The sequence below is a fragment of the Macrotis lagotis genome, chromosome 7 (genome assembly GCF_037893015.1).
Source record: "Macrotis lagotis isolate mMagLag1 chromosome 7, bilby.v1.9.chrom.fasta, whole genome shotgun sequence".
NCBI classification, from domain to species: domain Eukaryota; kingdom Metazoa; phylum Chordata; class Mammalia; order Peramelemorphia; family Peramelidae; genus Macrotis; species Macrotis lagotis.
The window spans coordinates 58061014-58079722 of record NC_133664.1 but is presented as its reverse complement, the minus strand read 5'-3'; the positions used below and the strand labels follow the sequence as shown (position 1 = coordinate 58079722).

At 34.6% G+C, this 18709-nt stretch overlaps 1 protein-coding gene across 1 annotated transcript in view; it reads right to left on the bottom strand.

The window, feature by feature from the left end:
* MALRD1 (MAM and LDL receptor class A domain containing 1) overlaps window positions 1–18709 on the bottom strand; it is an 879021-nt gene that overhangs the window by 224996 nt on the left and 635316 nt on the right. Inside the window, exon 32 of the mRNA XM_074195229.1 lies at window positions 7460–7588. Coding sequence (XP_074051330.1) covers window positions 7460–7588 — 129 coding nt within the window. The remainder of the gene's footprint in view (window positions 1–7459; window positions 7589–18709) is intronic.

Sequence of the window (18709 nt, the reverse complement as noted above, 5' to 3'; positions counted from 1 at the left end):
TGTAAAAGCAAATTGAAATCTGCTGGCTGATTGTTAATGACTAGTCCAGCAGTGAAGGACCAGGAGAAATATTACTAGGAACTAGAAATCAGAGTAATAAGAAGCAGCTGCTTTTTGGAGACAAGATCTACCAATTTGAATGTAATCTTGGAATAATAAAGGAGAGGAGGTGTTAAAATCAAAATCTTTGGCATCATACAACTTGATAGCAAAGAATTAATGAACCAATGGAATCAATACTTGTATTTTAAAAACAAAAAATAGAATAATGTCATGTCATCTTTTGATATGTTTATTAATGTAGCTTGGTTCTTTTCAAGGAGAATATGAATCTTATGAGGACAGGGATTGCTTGATTTTTTTATTTGTTGGTATAGTTAATACTTTGTTTATAATATGCATTTGATGATTTGATGATAATATTTTGAGTGGAATTCATTTGAAATATTATGTAGAATATGTGATTATATAATTCAATGAAATAAATGTAGGCAAAGTAACAAACAAATTGCATCCAGTTATTAGGATATTTAGTGAGTTATTGAGTCAGTAAATACTATTTTATATATATATATATATATATCTATATATCTATATATATCTATATCTATATCTATATCTATATCTATATCTATATCTATATATATATATATATATATATATATATATGGAGAGAAAGAGAGAGAGAGACAGAGAGAGAGAGAGAGAGAGAGAGAGACAGAAATACCACTATTTGTTTCCATTTTTAAGTATGTTCTCACTGTTGGCTTCAAAAGATGAGTCTTCAGTTCTTCTAAAATGTTGCATTTTAGGAAAGTAAGTATATGACTCTCTAGCTATCTCTAATTTTTTCTCATATATAATGTAGACTTAAAAATAATAATTACCTATTTTAAATCACCCATTTTATTGCATCATAGAAGATCACCTTAAGGTCATATAGCTAACACCCCTTCATTTCATAGATGAATAAACTGAGGTGGAGAAAAGTGATATTATAGCTGTTAACATACTACAGGATTTCACACAGCCCCTCTTGATGTCTCCCTTTATCAAACCTCACTCAATGAATTCATCAGTTCTGGTAGATTTAATGAACATTTCTGTATGAATGATGCAATCTTATTTCTAGCCTTGGTCTACCAACCAACTTTTAGACAGCTCCAACTAGGTGACAGTAGGCATTTTGAGTCTAATGTAGCCAAAACAGCTTATTGTACACCCTAACCTCAGTATCGCTTTTTCGAAATTTCCTAATCCCACAAAGATGATTACTTTTAATCACCCAGGTTTATGGTCTCATAGTTGTGCTCAACTCTTCACTCTCAAATGATATATTTTGCCAAGTCTTGTAGTTTCTGCCTTTACAACACCTCTCATGTGAATCTTCCTCTGCCACTACACAAAGAAGGGTAGCGTAGACCCTATCATAGCACTTTGGAACAATTTCAATAATTTTATGATTATTCGCTTTGCCTCTTCCTACTCCAAATTTATCCTCCATTAATGTGTCAATGTTCTTATTTTTTTAAATGTTTAATTTTTAACTTATGGAATAAAACAAACATTTATCGCAGTTCAATAAAACACCAATGTGCATGAAACCATATTATTTGTGTACAATTTGCTTTTCTTTTTAAATACATTTTAGAGTTATCATATAAATTTCTTTTTATCTATACACACAATCATTATATACACATATATATATTTCTATTTATCCATTCTTTCTCTGATACAGATAGTATCTTCCTCCATAAGCCTTTGTAGTTAATTTTGATATTTTTAATAGTCAATAATTTATTCATTCAAAAGTTGTTCTTGAAGCAATATCGCTCAACTATATGTGACATCCTCTTGGTTCTGTTCCTTCTACCCTTTATTATTGTGCATAGGTTTATCCATGTTTTTCTAAGAGCATCAAGTTCTTTATTTCTTATAGCACAGCAGTATACCATCATGATCATATACCACAACCTGTCAGCCGTTCCTCAATTGATGGGCATCCCCACAATTTTCAGTAGTTTCAAAGGCATTCTTCTTAAAAGCATATGTCAATACCTGTCTCCCACCTTTCACTGAACTTAGGTGGTTCCTTATTTTTCTCAAGTATCATATATAAAACATTCTGCCACACATCATTTATAGACCTTCACTTTCTCCTTCCAGTCTTTGGACATATTACTGTCCAGTGTGTTATCTATAATCCAAAGACAATGACCTGCTGCCTAAACCTTGTATACAGTACCCGATTTCCAGATTCTATGACTTTTCCCATGTTATCCCCCGTGCCTGGACTGTTCTTCCTTCTCACTTCTGCTTCATGAATTTGCCACTCTTGACAAAATAACTAAAATTCAAAGAAAACCTTTCCAGTTCCAGTGATTTCCTTTGACATTACCTTCCAACCAACTCTATTCATATCTTGAATAGAAAAATAATTGCGTACATGTTGTTTACCCTTTAGACTGTGAATTCCTTGAGATCAGGAACAATGTTTTACCTTCCTTTGTATTCCTTGTACTCATCACAGTGACTGACATATAATAAATACTTCTAATTTTATTTTTAAAAGCATTCTTTTGACTATAATAACTTGTCTCTCTACATCTGTATACCTTCCACATTAGTATTTTATATATTTGTTACTTAATTTGGAAGAGTACTTCAATTAGATAGGGTAGAACTTTCTATTTGATGATTTTTTAGCTCTGGGCTAAAATTCAAGGACCTTTTGTTCTATATTTGAGCTTTCTGATATAACCTCATTATACCTCAATTTATAATATTAGCATATCACTGGTCACAGGAGAAATTACAAGGCTGCCTGGTATTTCAATAATTAATATTTGATATCTGAGGGGAAAATCAGGTAGAAAAGTGAAGAAAAATTAAATACACTGGATCATGTTCCCATTTCCTCAATATCATCCCCAAAGATATGAATTTAGTTCATTATCATCACCTTATGTCCAAAGAGAAAAAATGAGGATTAAGCAATTTAATTGGATAATTTTAAAGAGGATAATTTTTCAAGAAAAAAACATCTCATCTAGACTCAGGAAAACTTGGATTCAAATTCTGTCTCTAAAACTTATAACTTATGACCCTGAGCAAGTTACTTCAAGTCTCTTGACTTTAGTTTCTTGATGTGCAAAATGAGAAAGAGAGAAATAACTATAGTACCCACCTGATATGAGACTCAAATGAGCAAATGAACATAAAGGGCTTGGAAAACATTAAAGTTCGATATATTTGGCAGTTACTGTGCCTCAGTAGCTCTGTTGCCTAGAAAAGAGCAATTGGGCTACATGACCTTGGGAGTTCCCTCTAGCTTTATGATTCTATTATCTTGAATAACAACAATGATATACTTATCAAGAGTTTCAAGATAAAATGAGTAATACATCGTACCTTAGACATAATTTCTTAGTTTAAATAAAATTTAAAGAAAAGTAAAAAAGAAAGCTCTTTGTGATGATGCATAAGAAATCTAAATACTAAATTCACTAGTCTAAGCAATTATTTTTGTTTGTTTTTATAATGGCTAACAAAATATGAATTAGGCAATGCTCTTTACTGTCTTTGTTAAAAACCTTATACATGCGCAAAAACTGTTTGATATGTACATAATATTAATTTTCATACATATCTTAAAAATAAATATTCAGAAAAGTGAATGTGTATTCAAGGGAAAAATGTATATATATATATATATATTATATATATATATATATATACACACACATTAATTATTTCTTAATTATAAGTACAAAACCTGAGCAAATCTGGAGCAAAATGTTACATTCTAAGTATTTTATTTTAGAAAGGATATTGACATATTGGAACCTATTCAAAGGCAAGACCAGACTGGTTAAGAAGACTGGAAGCAATGCCAAAAGCAGATTTTTTGAAATAACAAGAAATTGTTTAGGCTTAAGTGAAAGATTAGGGGAGGGGCGGCCAGGTGGCACAGTGGATAGAGTACCTGCCCTGGAGTCAGGAGTACTTGAGTTCAAATCTGGCCTGAGACACATAATAATTACCTAGCTGTGTGGCCTTGGGCAAGCCACTTAACCCCCACTGCCTTGCAAAAATTAAAAAAAAAAAGATTAGGGGAGACATGACATGATGTAGTCATTCCAGCCTCCCTTTGAAGGAGTAGGAATCCTGGATCATTACTTCTTCCTAGGCCACGATTATTTTTTATAATTTACATTGACTTCCTTCTACAGTATATTATCTTATTTATAAGGTTCTTAGAGTTCTTTGGTCTATACCAGTGATATCATTGATGTAAGGAACTCACAATTAGCAAAGTATCAATACAGACTAGAACCTGATGCTTGACTATTCAAAATTAAAGATAACTGCTTCATAACTAGGAGATTCAGAGAACCTCTCAAGGCCACACAGCTGGCATATGTTCTGTATACTTAGTTATACTTCCTCTTTTATAAAATGTCAGTAAAATTGAATTTAAATCACTGACATATGCTATGCTCTCTCTTAGTGGTTAAAATGATTCATAAAATTCTTTCATGTTCTACCATCATCATTGTAGAACCCTGGTACTGATAGACATCCTTTATAAACCTTAAACTACTTATGTATCAAAGATTAAGAAATTTCAAGTGTTTAATCCTTACGATCTCCAAAATTAAATAAACTCCATGTTGTCATATTCATTATACGAGTTAGAACATGGCCTTTTGTGTTTTATGTATCTGTTTTTCTAATAGACCTGTACTGGAAGAAGAGGTATCCCCAGTGACATGATTGATAAAGAAATAAGTTGGTCCAGGATCTATACGCTTGTGAGTGGCAAAGTAGAAGAATAATTTATTAGCCATGATCAGTCCCTTTGAGTATTTTCCAGACTAACTCCTCATGACTTTTTGAATGGGAACTGGGGCACTGCTCAAATTCCACTGTTAGGCAAGTTTTCATAAATTTTCCCCAAGTTTTGACTTCTTTATTTCTGTTTGTCGAACTGGTTCATGATATGAAATGTTTTCTACATTTGTATCTTGATAGAACTAATGTTCATGTCATTTCCAAAGGTCTGAAGAAGTCTTTTAAGGTCCAGTGATAACTACAGTTAGGGCTCAATTAGTGCAAATAGTGAATCTCTCCAAGTGGTCAAATAGATACTGCATTTTTCCATTGGGACGGAGTCAATTACTGCATTTTAAATATAAATGTATTTTAAACAAAATAAAATTAAATAATATAACCGCTTTTTGAGATTTATCATTAACACCAATCAGGACCTAGCTGTAACATCACAATTTTGGAGCTCATTGAGGAAATTGTTGTTCAAATACTATTAAAAGGTAATTTTTTCATGGTGGTAGAGATAGCTAATATATGATTTCAGTGTTTCCTGGGACTCTATGCTTCTATTAAGATTCTGTTCAAAAAAGTTTCCTAAGAGTCTTTTCCTAATATCCCCAGATTACACAGACACAGACATATACAAACAGACACACAGCTACACATACACACAAGCACACAAACACACACACAGTGCTATTTTTGTTTGCTTTTGTATAGCTTTTGTATCTACTTAATCTTTGTCTAAGGTGGTTTCTTTTCCTCTCTCTTCCCCCTCCTGAGAAAGTAAACTTCTTGAGGGTAGAGACTATTTTTCTTCTGTCTTGGTTTCTTCAATAAATGTCCCAGAGTGCTTTGTGCATAGTAGGCATTTAATATATGTAGATTTCATCAAATTAAATCTAAAGTTGGATATGAAGGAATATAGTTTAATCCCGGTTATCAAGGAGCTAAGGTTGATGGCTATCTTGAGTTAGGGATGGTTAAGCTTTGCTAGTTGCTAACTCTGCTAGTTAGGTGTCTGATTTTGGCATCAATCTGATGAGAGCTTGGAAGTGTCAGGGGATGGATGTAGGAGAATGGGAACAGGGGCTAATGAACCAGATTCTCCAAGGAGGGGCAAACATATCTGGGGTGGAAATAAAACTTGGCAAAGATCCTGCATCAATAAACAATGGGATCAAACCATGAATAATGATAGTGCTTCCAATTTAGGTATGATGGGAAGAACCAGACTTTAAAGAAAAAAGAGAATGCATAGGTTTTTTTTTTTTAGGAATTTTAAATTCTCTACGAAAACTTGAACCACTACTTATAGATTCAAAAGTTATGAGTTAACTGTAAAATAGGGGAGCTTAACCTTTTTGTGTCATAGATCTCTTTGACATTATGTGAAACCTATGAACCTTTTCTGAAAAAAAAGCTTTGAAATGGATAAATAAAAATATAAAATAATTAAAGGAAATTAATTATATATAAAATAGTTATTTAATTTTTTTAAGTTTATGGTCCTGAGATTAAAAACCTGCTTGAATAAAGAATATTAGGTTCATTTGAAATCTCTTTGTCATATTTACAATTTGTAGATGAATGTACAATCATTTATCCCTGTTCTGAATGAAAGGAAAATTTGGGGAATCATAGTATCATAGATCTGTAGCTGGAAGTGATCTAAAAAGAATTCTTGTCCAAACATCTCATTTAATGGAAGAAGAGATTAAAGCCCAGGTAGACCAAGTCATAGTCTCACAAGTACTAAGGTTTAAAGATGGAATGTGAGTTTAAGTGTATCTGAATCTAGACCCAAGCTGTTTCTACTTTATCATAATGATCAAAATATTCCTTTTAGTTTGTTTGTTTGTTTTTTAACTTGTCCTCTTGGACACTAAGATGAATATCAATTTCCAGGAAATCACTTAGAAGGATGTTGTTTTTCAGTTGTATCCAACTCTTCATCATCCCATTTGGGCCTTTCCTGGCAGAAATACTGGAAAGGTTGGTCATTCTCTCTAACTCATTTTATAGATGAGATAAACAGGGTTAAATGACTTTTCCAGGGTCATACAGCTATTAAATATCTAAGGCCATATTTGCCTCAAACTCAGGAAGATGAATTTTCCTGATTACAGGTCCTATAATTTATCCTCTGAGCTACCTAGGTACCCTTAAAACAATTTAACAATTAAGGAACTCCAAATTGGTTCTTTTTGACTCTCCAACAAGACATAATATTTAATTAGTCATGCTAGCTAATATGTTATTTAGCCAATCTCCCAAACATCTGTTCCAGATTAAAAAAAAATTGGTTTAGGACATATAAATATAAACAATACGAAAAAAGAAAAATCTAGTTCTTTTTTCAAAGACAATCCAACTTTTTGCAGGTTTTATTCAACTACTTTAGTTCAAACACTTAAGATTTGATAACAGTTAGCATGGCTGGTGCTCATTATGTGATAAATAGTTGATGTTGACATTTAGAGAGGTTGTGGAAAATATTTTTGTTTGTCCAAGCCCATAAGGAAGCCGAACGGTTATATAAATCCTTTCAGACTGTGTTACTTACTATTGGGATCATACATTTCACATAAGTTATTATGTTAAGCTAGAGAGAGGTACTCACTGCAATCAGCTTCATCAGATTTATCCATACAGTTAGGCTTGTAGTCACAAACCAGATGGTGTTCAATACACTTCTTGTCTTGACACATGAAATCTGTAGCTTCTGGGCAAATCTCAGAATTCTCTCCAACTAAAACCAACAGAATATTTGAGTCAATAGGATACAGAAAGGAATAACTATAAGGTCAGAGATAAGAAAAATACTTGTGATTACACCAGGATTGAGAAATCCTGGATGAGGGAACTAGTCTCTTTTGATTCAAGGGTACAATTCATGATATTAGAGCAGGATCTGTCTAGGGTACTTACCTAAGAAATTAAGTGATTTTCCCCCCTCACATGTGAGATGGGATGTGAACTCAAGTCTTTCTAACTTTGAGATCAACACTCTATCCAGTATAACTGGTTGCTCTGATAACTGTTTAAGTCAATATTTTAATTAAATCAATATTTTCATGGGAACATAGTACTATAGACTTAGATCTACAAAATCTATAATTCATATAGCACCAACAATATGTCAGATGATATGGTAAGTGATTTACAAATATTATTTCATTCAATCTTCACAACAACTCTCTGAGGTAGATCATTATTTTCCTTTTATAATTTAGGAAACTGAAGCAAATCAAGGAAAAATGACTTCCCCAAGGTGACAAAGCTAGTATGTTTCTGAGAATAAATTTGAAGTCAAGTCTTTTGGACCTGAATCCATTGCACTATCTAGGGATATCTGAATTCATTTAGTCTAACCCCCTAATTTACAGAGACCAAGGAATTTAAATGACTTATCCAAAGTTACGCAGGTAAAAAAGAACACAGATGGCATTAAACTCCAAAACCTATGGCTTATTTCATTTCAACATTTTGATTTTGATTGAATTACATATTATGTACAGCTACTAAAAGAAACTGAAATGAGTAATAAAGGTTATTCCATACCATTCTCTTTTTTCATTGTTTCTTCCTACTATTGTATTGATCATGATCAGTCTAATGTATCTGTAAATGTTTTTAAATTCATAGTTCTTTTATTTTTATATAATTAAAATCTACTTTTATCTCTCTTCTTCCAGAGAACAATTCTATAAAACAAGTGTTATTTTTAGAGGCAACAAAAAAAATAAAAGAGGGGTAAAAACCAACATAGGTGATCAGTGGACTGAAAAGGATCAATAATATGTGCAATGTCAATACTTATGGACATCACAACTCTGCCAAGGGTTCGAATGGACATGTCTTCTCATATCTACGCTAAAATGAGTTAACATTATTTTGAAATCACTACAACTGTCAGGGGGACTTATATGTAGGGTTGGTCACATAGTAGATAAAAGGGAAGATGGAGTGCTCATTTTAGTCTTTCAATCTACCAGCTTTCCTCTTGAGCCTATGCTAATCCATATCATATAGGCATAATTCAAATGCCACTAATAATACTCCTCTCGTAGGTCAAATGATGGCCTCATTATTTAGTCATGTACCTATGTTCCACAGTGCAATTTAATTGTTTCTACTTATACTTCCTTTTCCTATGCAGCTAAGTATTGGGTACATGTGGGTAACAGCAATTAATAAAGCATTAATTGAATTACATACTTAGAATCCTAGAAGTGCCATGGGAGGGGGGGTAAAAACACTGTAATAACAGTTAAAGACTTGATTCAATAAAAATGTCTGGAGGTTTAGGACAATGTATGTGCCCATGTATTACAAGTAAAATGACAGCCAATACAGCCACTGTGATTATGGGCTACAATGAGAGAGGAAAACTTCTAGGAATATTGAGTCAATAGTCCTGGGTACTCTTTCCTGGACATGCTGCAACCAGAATCTGGTACTCAGTTGTGGTCACCACATATCAGGACAGAGATTTATAAACCGGAGAAGACCAGAGAAAGGTGAAGAGAATGGTGAAGGAGTTCAAGGTCATAGCAAATGAATACCAGGTTTAGAAAATAAGGAAATTTTATCTGAAGAAGAGAAGACAAGGGAGGAGGGGGAATGTGCAAGGGAACACTTAAGACTCAGCAAAAGATCAGTAATCAAAGTAATTAAGGATTGTCATATGAAAGAGGGGTGGATGGTTTGGTTTTACCCAGAAGATACCAATGGGTGAACATTGCAAATTTAGGCCAAATAAAAGGAAAATATTATAACAATTAGAACTCTGAAAAGTGGGATGGTAAGAACTGCCTTGAGAAAGTGTGGACTGCTACACTGGCTATCTTTATGGAAGACTCTATGAGCCTTTTTGGTTTGATGTAGGCAACTTTGTTTATCAGCTCTGAGTTGGACAAACTGGTCTCTGTTGAAACTTCTTGCCTTTATTTGATCATTGTTTTTCCAACCTCTTTTCTTCAGATTAAATGGGTGCTGATTCCAAAAGCCTGCAAGTCTTCTAGAAGCCAACCAATTTAGGTCTTGCTATGATTATAATCAAAGCAAAGTAATATTCCTCTCAAATGTATGCATTCTACTGTGATGTTTCCAATGACTTATTAGTCTCCATGGATAAGGGAAAGGCTTTAGACAACGGGGACTCTTATTAAAATTATTTCTCTTCATTTACAAAAACAATTTTTCAACAGTCTTAGGACTCAAGGTATTCTAAAATAGGCATGATGGATTGCCCTGAGCTATCTATCATGACACCAATATTGAATGATGTATCTGCTCCTATTATGAATTGTTGGCTCCTAAAATTCACTAAAAGTGTTACAAATGGATAGTTTTTTACTAAATTGTCATTTATAATCTTTTCTCTGTTTATTTTTCTTTCTTTAATTCTAAAGCACAACAGTACTATCATTCCCATTTTTCAGATGATGGAATTGGGTCAGAGAGAGGTAAAATGAAATGAGAGGTTTAAAAATGCAAGCAACTCACAAAAATAATAAATACTTCACAGTTTCAAAGTGACTTCCATTTAAAATACATGCTTTATTAACTTCAACAAATTAATGGAGTCCAGCAATACTTCCTCCATATAGGTAATTATTATCCTGAAATGGAGAGGCCTGGGGCAAGGAAAGCTTTGGCCAAGGTTGGATAAGGTGCAAAGTATTCATTTACAGAAAGACTTGATGACTGAAAGCGTATTTTCCTAAGTATTGGATTCTTTCCCAGGATATACTAAGGAAAACAGCCTAGTTCCCAGAAATCACCTACAAATAGTTTTTCATCTAAATAAGGAAATGCAAGGCATCACAACTGAAGCATCACCAATAATTCAACGTGGGAAAATCATGAAAATCAAGAACTTAGTGTACATGTGCTCCGTTAGCACCCCTGTTATATATTTTATAATTAACACCAATGTGAAATGGGCAGTTAACTCGGTGGAGCAAGGTGACCTTATTCCATATGAATATCTTTGTATTTGACATCATTTGTATTTTTCTTTGCCCCAGGAAGGAAATTCACATAATTACCCTAGAGGAGGGGAATTGAGGCCAATTTAAGTAATTTGTTCTTTGGCTCTTTTAAATATTCTTAAAGTAGAAAATTTCACCAATGTTTATCAGGGTAAATCTTCCCAGTAAATGTGGAACCAAAAGGACACTGAAAGAATTTAAAGAGCAATGATGTTATTGGACTGAAGTATGTAAAAATATTTCCTACTAAAAATTACTTGATGGAAAATCTTGGGTAGGTAAGGAAATACCCCAAACCTACACAGGGAATCTGGATGGTGTGGTGGATAGAGCACTAAGTCTGAAGTCAGGAAGAACTATGTTCAATCCAATTTTGGACATTTACTACTTTTGTAATCTTGGTTTCCCTCAATTTCTTCATTTATAAAATGAAGATGATAATAATAGCACCTGTCCCCCAGGATTGTAATGAGGATCAAATGATATAATTTTAACCATATCTAGCATATAGTCAGTGTCATATAAATATTATTACCATTATTGTTATTGTTATTATTATTATTATCATTATTATTTAAATTGAGAGAGTTCTCTAAATTCTGGTCAATCAGACACATCCAGGAATCAGTATGGGTCAAAGATGGGATTTGTCCTGTCCTTGAGGCTGTTTCTATTCGCCTTGCGACCCAGTCTCTCCCATTATATATGGCTCCCTGGGATCTGCTTTTCCAGGTCTATCAGTTAGGATTCTGATTACTCTTGTATGGACTTCAAACATGGGTGGGGCAGGAGACCTTTCTCTTCTCCCCATTTCTCCACTCTGCTAGTTATCTATCTCCACAATTCAGCAAGTCCATGGGATTGCCAGCATCTGAATTCACAAATTCCATTTTGCTTCACTCTCTGAGCAAAGGTGACTGATCTGTAAGCACTCTTTTTTTACATTCAGCACCTTTAATTTTTCTTTTTTTACTTTTTAACGATTTTATTTTGAGTTTTACAGTTTTTTTTCCCTAATCTCACTTCCCTCTCCCCACCTCCCCCCCCCCACAGAAGACAATTTGCCAGTTGTTACATTGTTTCCATGGTATACAATGATCTGAAATTGAATGTGATGAGAGAGAAATCATATCCTTAAGGAAGAAACATAAAGTATGAGACATAGCAAAATTACATAATAAGATAATGAGTTTTTTCCTAAATTGAAGGTCTTTCATCTTCGTTCAAACTCTACAATTCTTTCTATGGATACAGATGGTATGTTCCATTGCAGAGAGCCCCCAAATTGTCGCTGATTGTTGTACAAGGTTGAGCATTGCCCCCATGTTGCTGTTAGGATGTACAGTGTTTTTCTGGTTCTGCTCATCTTGCTCAGTATCAGTTCATTTAAATCCTTCCATGCTTCCCTGAATTCCCATCCCTCCTGGATTCTTATTTTTTTTGGTTAATATGATTTTATATATATATATATATATATATATATATATATATATTACAAATAATATTATTGTTTAAGAGTATATATAACTCCCTCCCCCACAAAAATATAGAACCTTAAGAAATAAAGTAAAAGAAAGAGAAAAAATGTGTTTCAGTCTGTGTTCTGATACCATCAGTTCTCTCTTGGGTGGATCACATTCTTTATCATAAGTCAATCACAGAAGTTACTTCCGTATTTTTCCACAGTTGCTGATAGTAATTCCCTCCTTCCATTCCTCCCAACTACCATATATTATTTTTTCTTTCTACTTTCACTCTGTCCCTCTTCTAAAATGTGCTGTAGGGCAGCTGAGTGGTACAGTGAATAGAGCACCAGCCCTGGGGCTAAGAGGCCCCAAACCCACATGCTACCCCAGAGACCCAGCAACCACCCTGCCCCATGGTCCCAGGCAGGTCACCCAATTCCAGAACCTTGCAAAAAAGTTGAAAAGAAAATGTGTTATATCTGACTATTCTCTCCTATGATCTACCCTCTCCTCAATTACCCACATTTCCCTACTTCCCCCGTCCCCCTTCTCTCCTTTTTACTCTACATGTCTATACCCTATTGAGTGTATATACTGTTTTCTCTCAGCCATTTCTGGTGAGAGTGAAGGTTCCCTCCTTCCCCCCTCACTTTCCCCCCCCCCTTCCATATCATTGCAAAAGCTCATTGTAAAAAAAGTATCTTTTATATGAAATATCTTAGACTATTCCAGCTCTCTTTTGTCTTATTCCCATTACATTTCCCTTTTAGCCATTGACTCTATTTTTACAATATATCATATCTTCAAATTCAGCTCTCTCCTGTGCTTCATCTATAAATCCTCCTTCTCTTAAATGAGAAGATTCATATGAGTATTATCAGTATCTTTTTTCTATGCAGGAATACATGGAGTTCATCATCATTAAGTCCCTCCTATTTCACCCTTCTCCTCCACTCTCTATGCTTCACCTGACTCCAGTACTTGAAGGTCAAACATTCTGTTCAGCTCTAGTCGTTTCAACAGAATTATTTGAAATTTCCTTGGTTCATTGAAATTCCATCTTTTCCCCTGGAAGAGGATGTTCAGTGTTGATGGGTAGTTGATTCTTGGTTGCATTCCAAGCTCTTTTGCCTTCCAGAATATTATATTCCAAGTCCTACGAGCCCTTAATATAATCACTGTTATGTCCTGTGTGATCCTGACTGCAGCTCCATGATATTTGAATTGTGTCCTTCTGGCAGTTCATAATATTTTCTCTTTGACTTGGGAGTTCTGGAACTTGGCTATAATATTCTTGGGGATTGGGGTATTTATTTTTGGATCTCTTTCAGCAGGAGATTGGTGGATTCTCTCAATTTATATTTTGCAATTTTCCTGTGTGATTTCTTTGAAAATGATGTCAAGGCTCTTTTCCTGATCATGACTTTCAGGTATTCCAATAATTTTTAAATTATCGTTCCTGAATCTGTTTTCCAGAATAGTTGCTTTATCAATGAGATGTTTCACATTTTCTTCTAATTTTTCATTCTTTTGGAGTTGAAGTATTGTGTCTTGATTTCTTTTAAAGCCATTAGTTTCCTCTAGCTCCAACAAATCTGAAGGATTTGTTTTCCTCAGAGAGCTTTCTTATCTCCTTTTCCTTCTGGCCAATTCTGCTGTTTAAAGCATCTTCTCCTCAATAACTTTTTGAACTGTTTTATCCAATTGATCTAAGCTGGTTTTTAACATGTTATTTTCTTCAGCATTTTTTTGGATCTCCTGGACTGAGCTGCTGACTTCATTTTCATGTTTTTCCAGCTTCTCTCTCATTTCTTTCCCCAAGTTTTCTTCTATCTCCCTTACTTGATTTTCAAAATCTTTTTTTGAGCTTTATCATAGCCTGAGCTCAAACTTCTATTTTTCTTAGAGTCTTTAGATGCAGAATATTATATGCCCTCATTTTCAGATTGAGTATTTTGATCTTCCTTGGTATCACAAAGTATTTGGCAATGGTCATGTTCCTTTTTTCCTGTTTATTCATTTCCCCAGCCAGGGCCTGGTTTTGGGGTGCTTCCTGAGTTTTTGAGTTTTATTGGGACACCCACACAAGGAACTCAGTGTGTGAGGCTCTGACTGTTTTCCTGGTCTGTGAATGACCACAAGCGCACCTCTCTGCCATGGGGCTGAGGGAGCTTCCCTGCTCTATGGGGGCCTAGACTGAGATCAAGATCTGAATGTAGTCAGAGCCCCAGAGCCCTGATCCAGGGACAGAGGACAGGCCTCTAAAGTCTCCCTCTACTCCCTTAACTTCAGTGGGCTGAGCACTCAGGGCTCAGCTGCCTAGAGGCTCCTGCTTGCCAGGTCTAGGGGCCTGCTTTCGTTTTCTGGATCTGGACTTGCTGAGTGCCCTGACCATTGAGGGCCTGGGATTCGCACTCGCTCTGGCAGAGTTTGTCCTGCTGATATTCCAAGTTGTGTTTTGAACTCCCTGAGGTCAGGAAACTATTTCTGCTGCAGGGAGCATGGCTCCCAGGCACCCTAGGGCTGTTCCTAGGAGTTTGAAATTTATTCAATTTGGGGGGCTGTCCCCTAACCCTGTGCAACAGAGTTTTTCCACTATTTTCCAGGTTACCTTCACCTGGAAAACTGCTTCACTGGATTTTTCTGTGGGTTCTGCTCCTCCAAAATTTAGAGTCATAATTTTAATATTTTGTAGGTATTTTGGAGAAAGCACCTACGAGAGACTCTTCTCCTGCCACCATCTTGGCTCTGCCCTAGAGTCTTAAAAAAAAAAAATTTCATCTACTTATTTTTCCAACTACATGCAACAATCATTTCTTTTACAATGTTTTGACTTTCACAGTGTTCTCTTCCTTCTTTCCACCTCCCCACAATAGAAAACAATCCAATAAAGGCTACACACATGTATAACCATGCTAACTGGTAGCCTTAAGACCTTGTCAGTGACCATTCTCTGATAATGGACTGACCAGTCATATGATATTTCCAGATGTAAAATAGGGTGGACAAGACCAGTGAAGGTAAATACTATTGTATCTTTGCTGCATATTTTGATGTACTGAGGCAAAGTAAATTACCTCCTTTGGTTTTGAGTGTCCCATTTGTTACCAACATTAAACCTGAATGAAGAGGTTTATAAACTTAGAGGCACACACACACACACCACTGTATCTCTTTTGCTACATTCTAAAAGAATAACTACTGATTATTTCTGTGTTTTTATCTTTATCAATTAGAACAGTTTGATAAAGAGTCATATTAACTCAAGGATTACAAACCTTGGTGTCAGACTCTATTAATCAGAGAGTTTAAGCTAATGTTCTTTTCCTTCATTTCTCACTTTAGGGAAGTGTCTCCAGTTATCTTACTGCATAAGTACTAGCTCAACTCAGCTGATCATTCCTTCTGTCAAAGGGAAAAAAATCTATAAGCAGGGTGCAAGAAAAAAGTTTTAATGATCTTTACTGATCTGTGAGTGCCATCCCAAAGCAGATTCTTCATCTTTATGCAGTTTACTTAATATATATTTACATAATTAACAAAACAGATCATCTCAAAATGATAGTTGTCACATTCTTTGACTTTTTCTAGGTTTAACTTGACATAAAGTCTTTGCTTTTCTCCTTAGCTGCTACTGCCTTTTCTCCCCATACCTATTGGCTCCATTATAGAATATAATCCCCTCCGGATAAGTGTTCTTTTGCCTTTGTCTATGTATACTCAGTATCTAAAAATGATATGCCTAGTGTACATAGTAGGCACTCAAAGGATGCTTTTTGATTTACTGATTCCCTAGCCTTGATGATCTGCCATGGTCAATGGAATACCCTAGAGCCTGACCCCATGTCCTAGGTTATCTGAAGCTCATTTGTCCCTGACTTTATCTTCCAGGGTGCTTCTTGGATCATATGATTCCTTATGATCCCATGGACATTTCTATCTCCTTGTCAGTTCTGTTGCTGATGCGTAGATGGGCTCTTCCTTTCAGAGGGTTGGAGCTTCTCAATTTGATGCTCTTTTATTCCATTCCCAAACTTTAACATTTATTTGTAAGGTGCTTCAGAAGCCAGCTTCCTTCCCTGACCAATGAAATACTGCTAGGACAGGCAAACAGGAGCTCTTTAGGGACACAGACAACAATATCATTGCCAACATCCTAACTGAGAAATTTTAGCACGAGACATAAAGAAAATAAGGTATGTCTATGTGAGAAGTCACATTTCTCTATATTGAGGGGAACAATACCACATATGCCAGATTTTAGAGAAAAAATATAAGGAACTGATTTCTTATAGATTATGCCCAACAATCTTAAGGTCTCAAGCTACATAGGTTATATAAAATCACTCTCCTTATTTTCTGGGATTTAATTTTATCTATTTCCTCTTGGCTCATATCCCTGCTTAAATCTGAACAAATGAAGTAGAAAGGGCATGAGAAAAAAAATCACCAATGGTTTTGTAAGCAGAAAAAACCCCCATAATCCCAAACAGGTATCACTATGAGGGAAAAAATGTCAACAAATTCCACATTACAAATAGAATCAGTTTCAATATGAGGAACATAGAAAGAAAAAAAATCTGAAAGCTAAAAAGGAATATGAAAATGTGTACAACAGTTTAAGCATATGGGGAGACATTTAAATATTTTGGGGAGACAGAGATAGGGCCAAGTTGGAAGGTCCTTCCTAGGAGAGAAGATACATTTAAAATTTTAAAAATGGAAGGGAGCAAACATTTATTAATATAGCAATAAATAATATAATAATAAACTGATGTGTAGCAGGCAAATATTGTTTATTTGATTCTCACAATATCCTAGCTAGTAAGTGCTATTATTAATCCCACTTTACAGAAGAAGAAACTAAGACAAATTGATGTTAAATGATTTGCCCAATCTCACACAGCTAGTAAAAGAACCAATCTAAAAATGATGAGTTGTTATTGTTTAAACTATGGAAATGGATTAAGATATAGCCAAAATTTACGAATCTCACTAAAGTACAAATGGTTTGGAGTAGAGAAAATGTGGTCTGCAGTGAACCATCAGATACCCCAGTGAAGATGGGAAAACAGATTTGTTTTTCAACTAGTCCACAATTATTCTTTGCTAGAAAAAGAGAATGGAGTATTCCTTCAGTCTTGGTATTATCCTATCAAAGTTTTTCAAAGGAGATAACATGATATGAGAGAAGATGAGTGCAAATCCAAGCTCTGACACTTGCCATATGACAATGACCAAATCATTTCATTTTCCTCTTATGAAAAAGGGGAACTAAAAAACCCAGTAATGTAACATGGAAAGGTGAGGAATAGTGTATTCCAGCTTTGTTTCAGGAAGCATTTGAATTATTCATTCAAAGTATAAGATTATGACTAATCATTTAACCTTTCAGTGTAACTGGAGCAGTTTTAAATGATTTGGTGACTTGCATTATTGGAGGGTATTTTCATACCATGGAGTTCCCCAATCAGATAAAATGACAGGTTCATAAAACAAACCTATGATACTCAAGCAAATGGAATTGTGAGTATAAAATAAGAATGCATATTGGTGACTTTATAAATGTTAAAGCATTGCATGCATGGTAGCTATTAATATAATTTTATATTGTAATTGTATAGGAATAGAGTCCAGACGTAAAGGTTTATATAAAAGTTGGCATGAATATTGAGGAAAAATTAAATAATCTGACTTTGGCCCATGAAAAATAGAATGAGCTGAATCAAAAAAAATTACAGGAATCATCAATAATACTTCTTTAATTGCTGAGTTTGATGTATAGTGAGGAAGATTTAAAGACCCCTGATCTATGAAACCAAGCATCATTAAGATCACTATTAATCAAAGGGGTATGAAGACAAATATTGAAACAATACTGCTTCTCAAGGAGTTTACATTTTATCTTAGAAAACCACATGTATAAATATAGGAATATAGGAAAATATAGGAATAATCATGACAAATGCATACTATTTCCACTTGCATGTGGACTAAAGTATTCAGATCCAAATGTCTCAAATGGTCAGTGCTATAATAGCAAAAAGAATGACTTCAAAGAAATCATTTCTGTGATCTATGTAGACTCATCTATATGATGAAAATCAGTGTAATCAATGACTATTTTCTGGGCTCCTAAGAAGCAAAAGAGACTAGGGGAACAACTTGGATTTCTCTGGGCCAATGACTAAGTGTATGAGCTAGTTCCTGTTGCTCCAAGATACAAGAGGAATAGGAAATAATTAACAGAGTGAAGTCACTAGAATTAAAAGGGTTGGGAAGGGTTTGTTATGGAATGTGTGATTTTAATTGAAACTTAATGGAAGACAGAAGATTTTGTTTTTGATTCTGGTGTTGACAAAGAAGCATTGACATTTACTGTCTAACTGACTAACGATGTAGTTATAT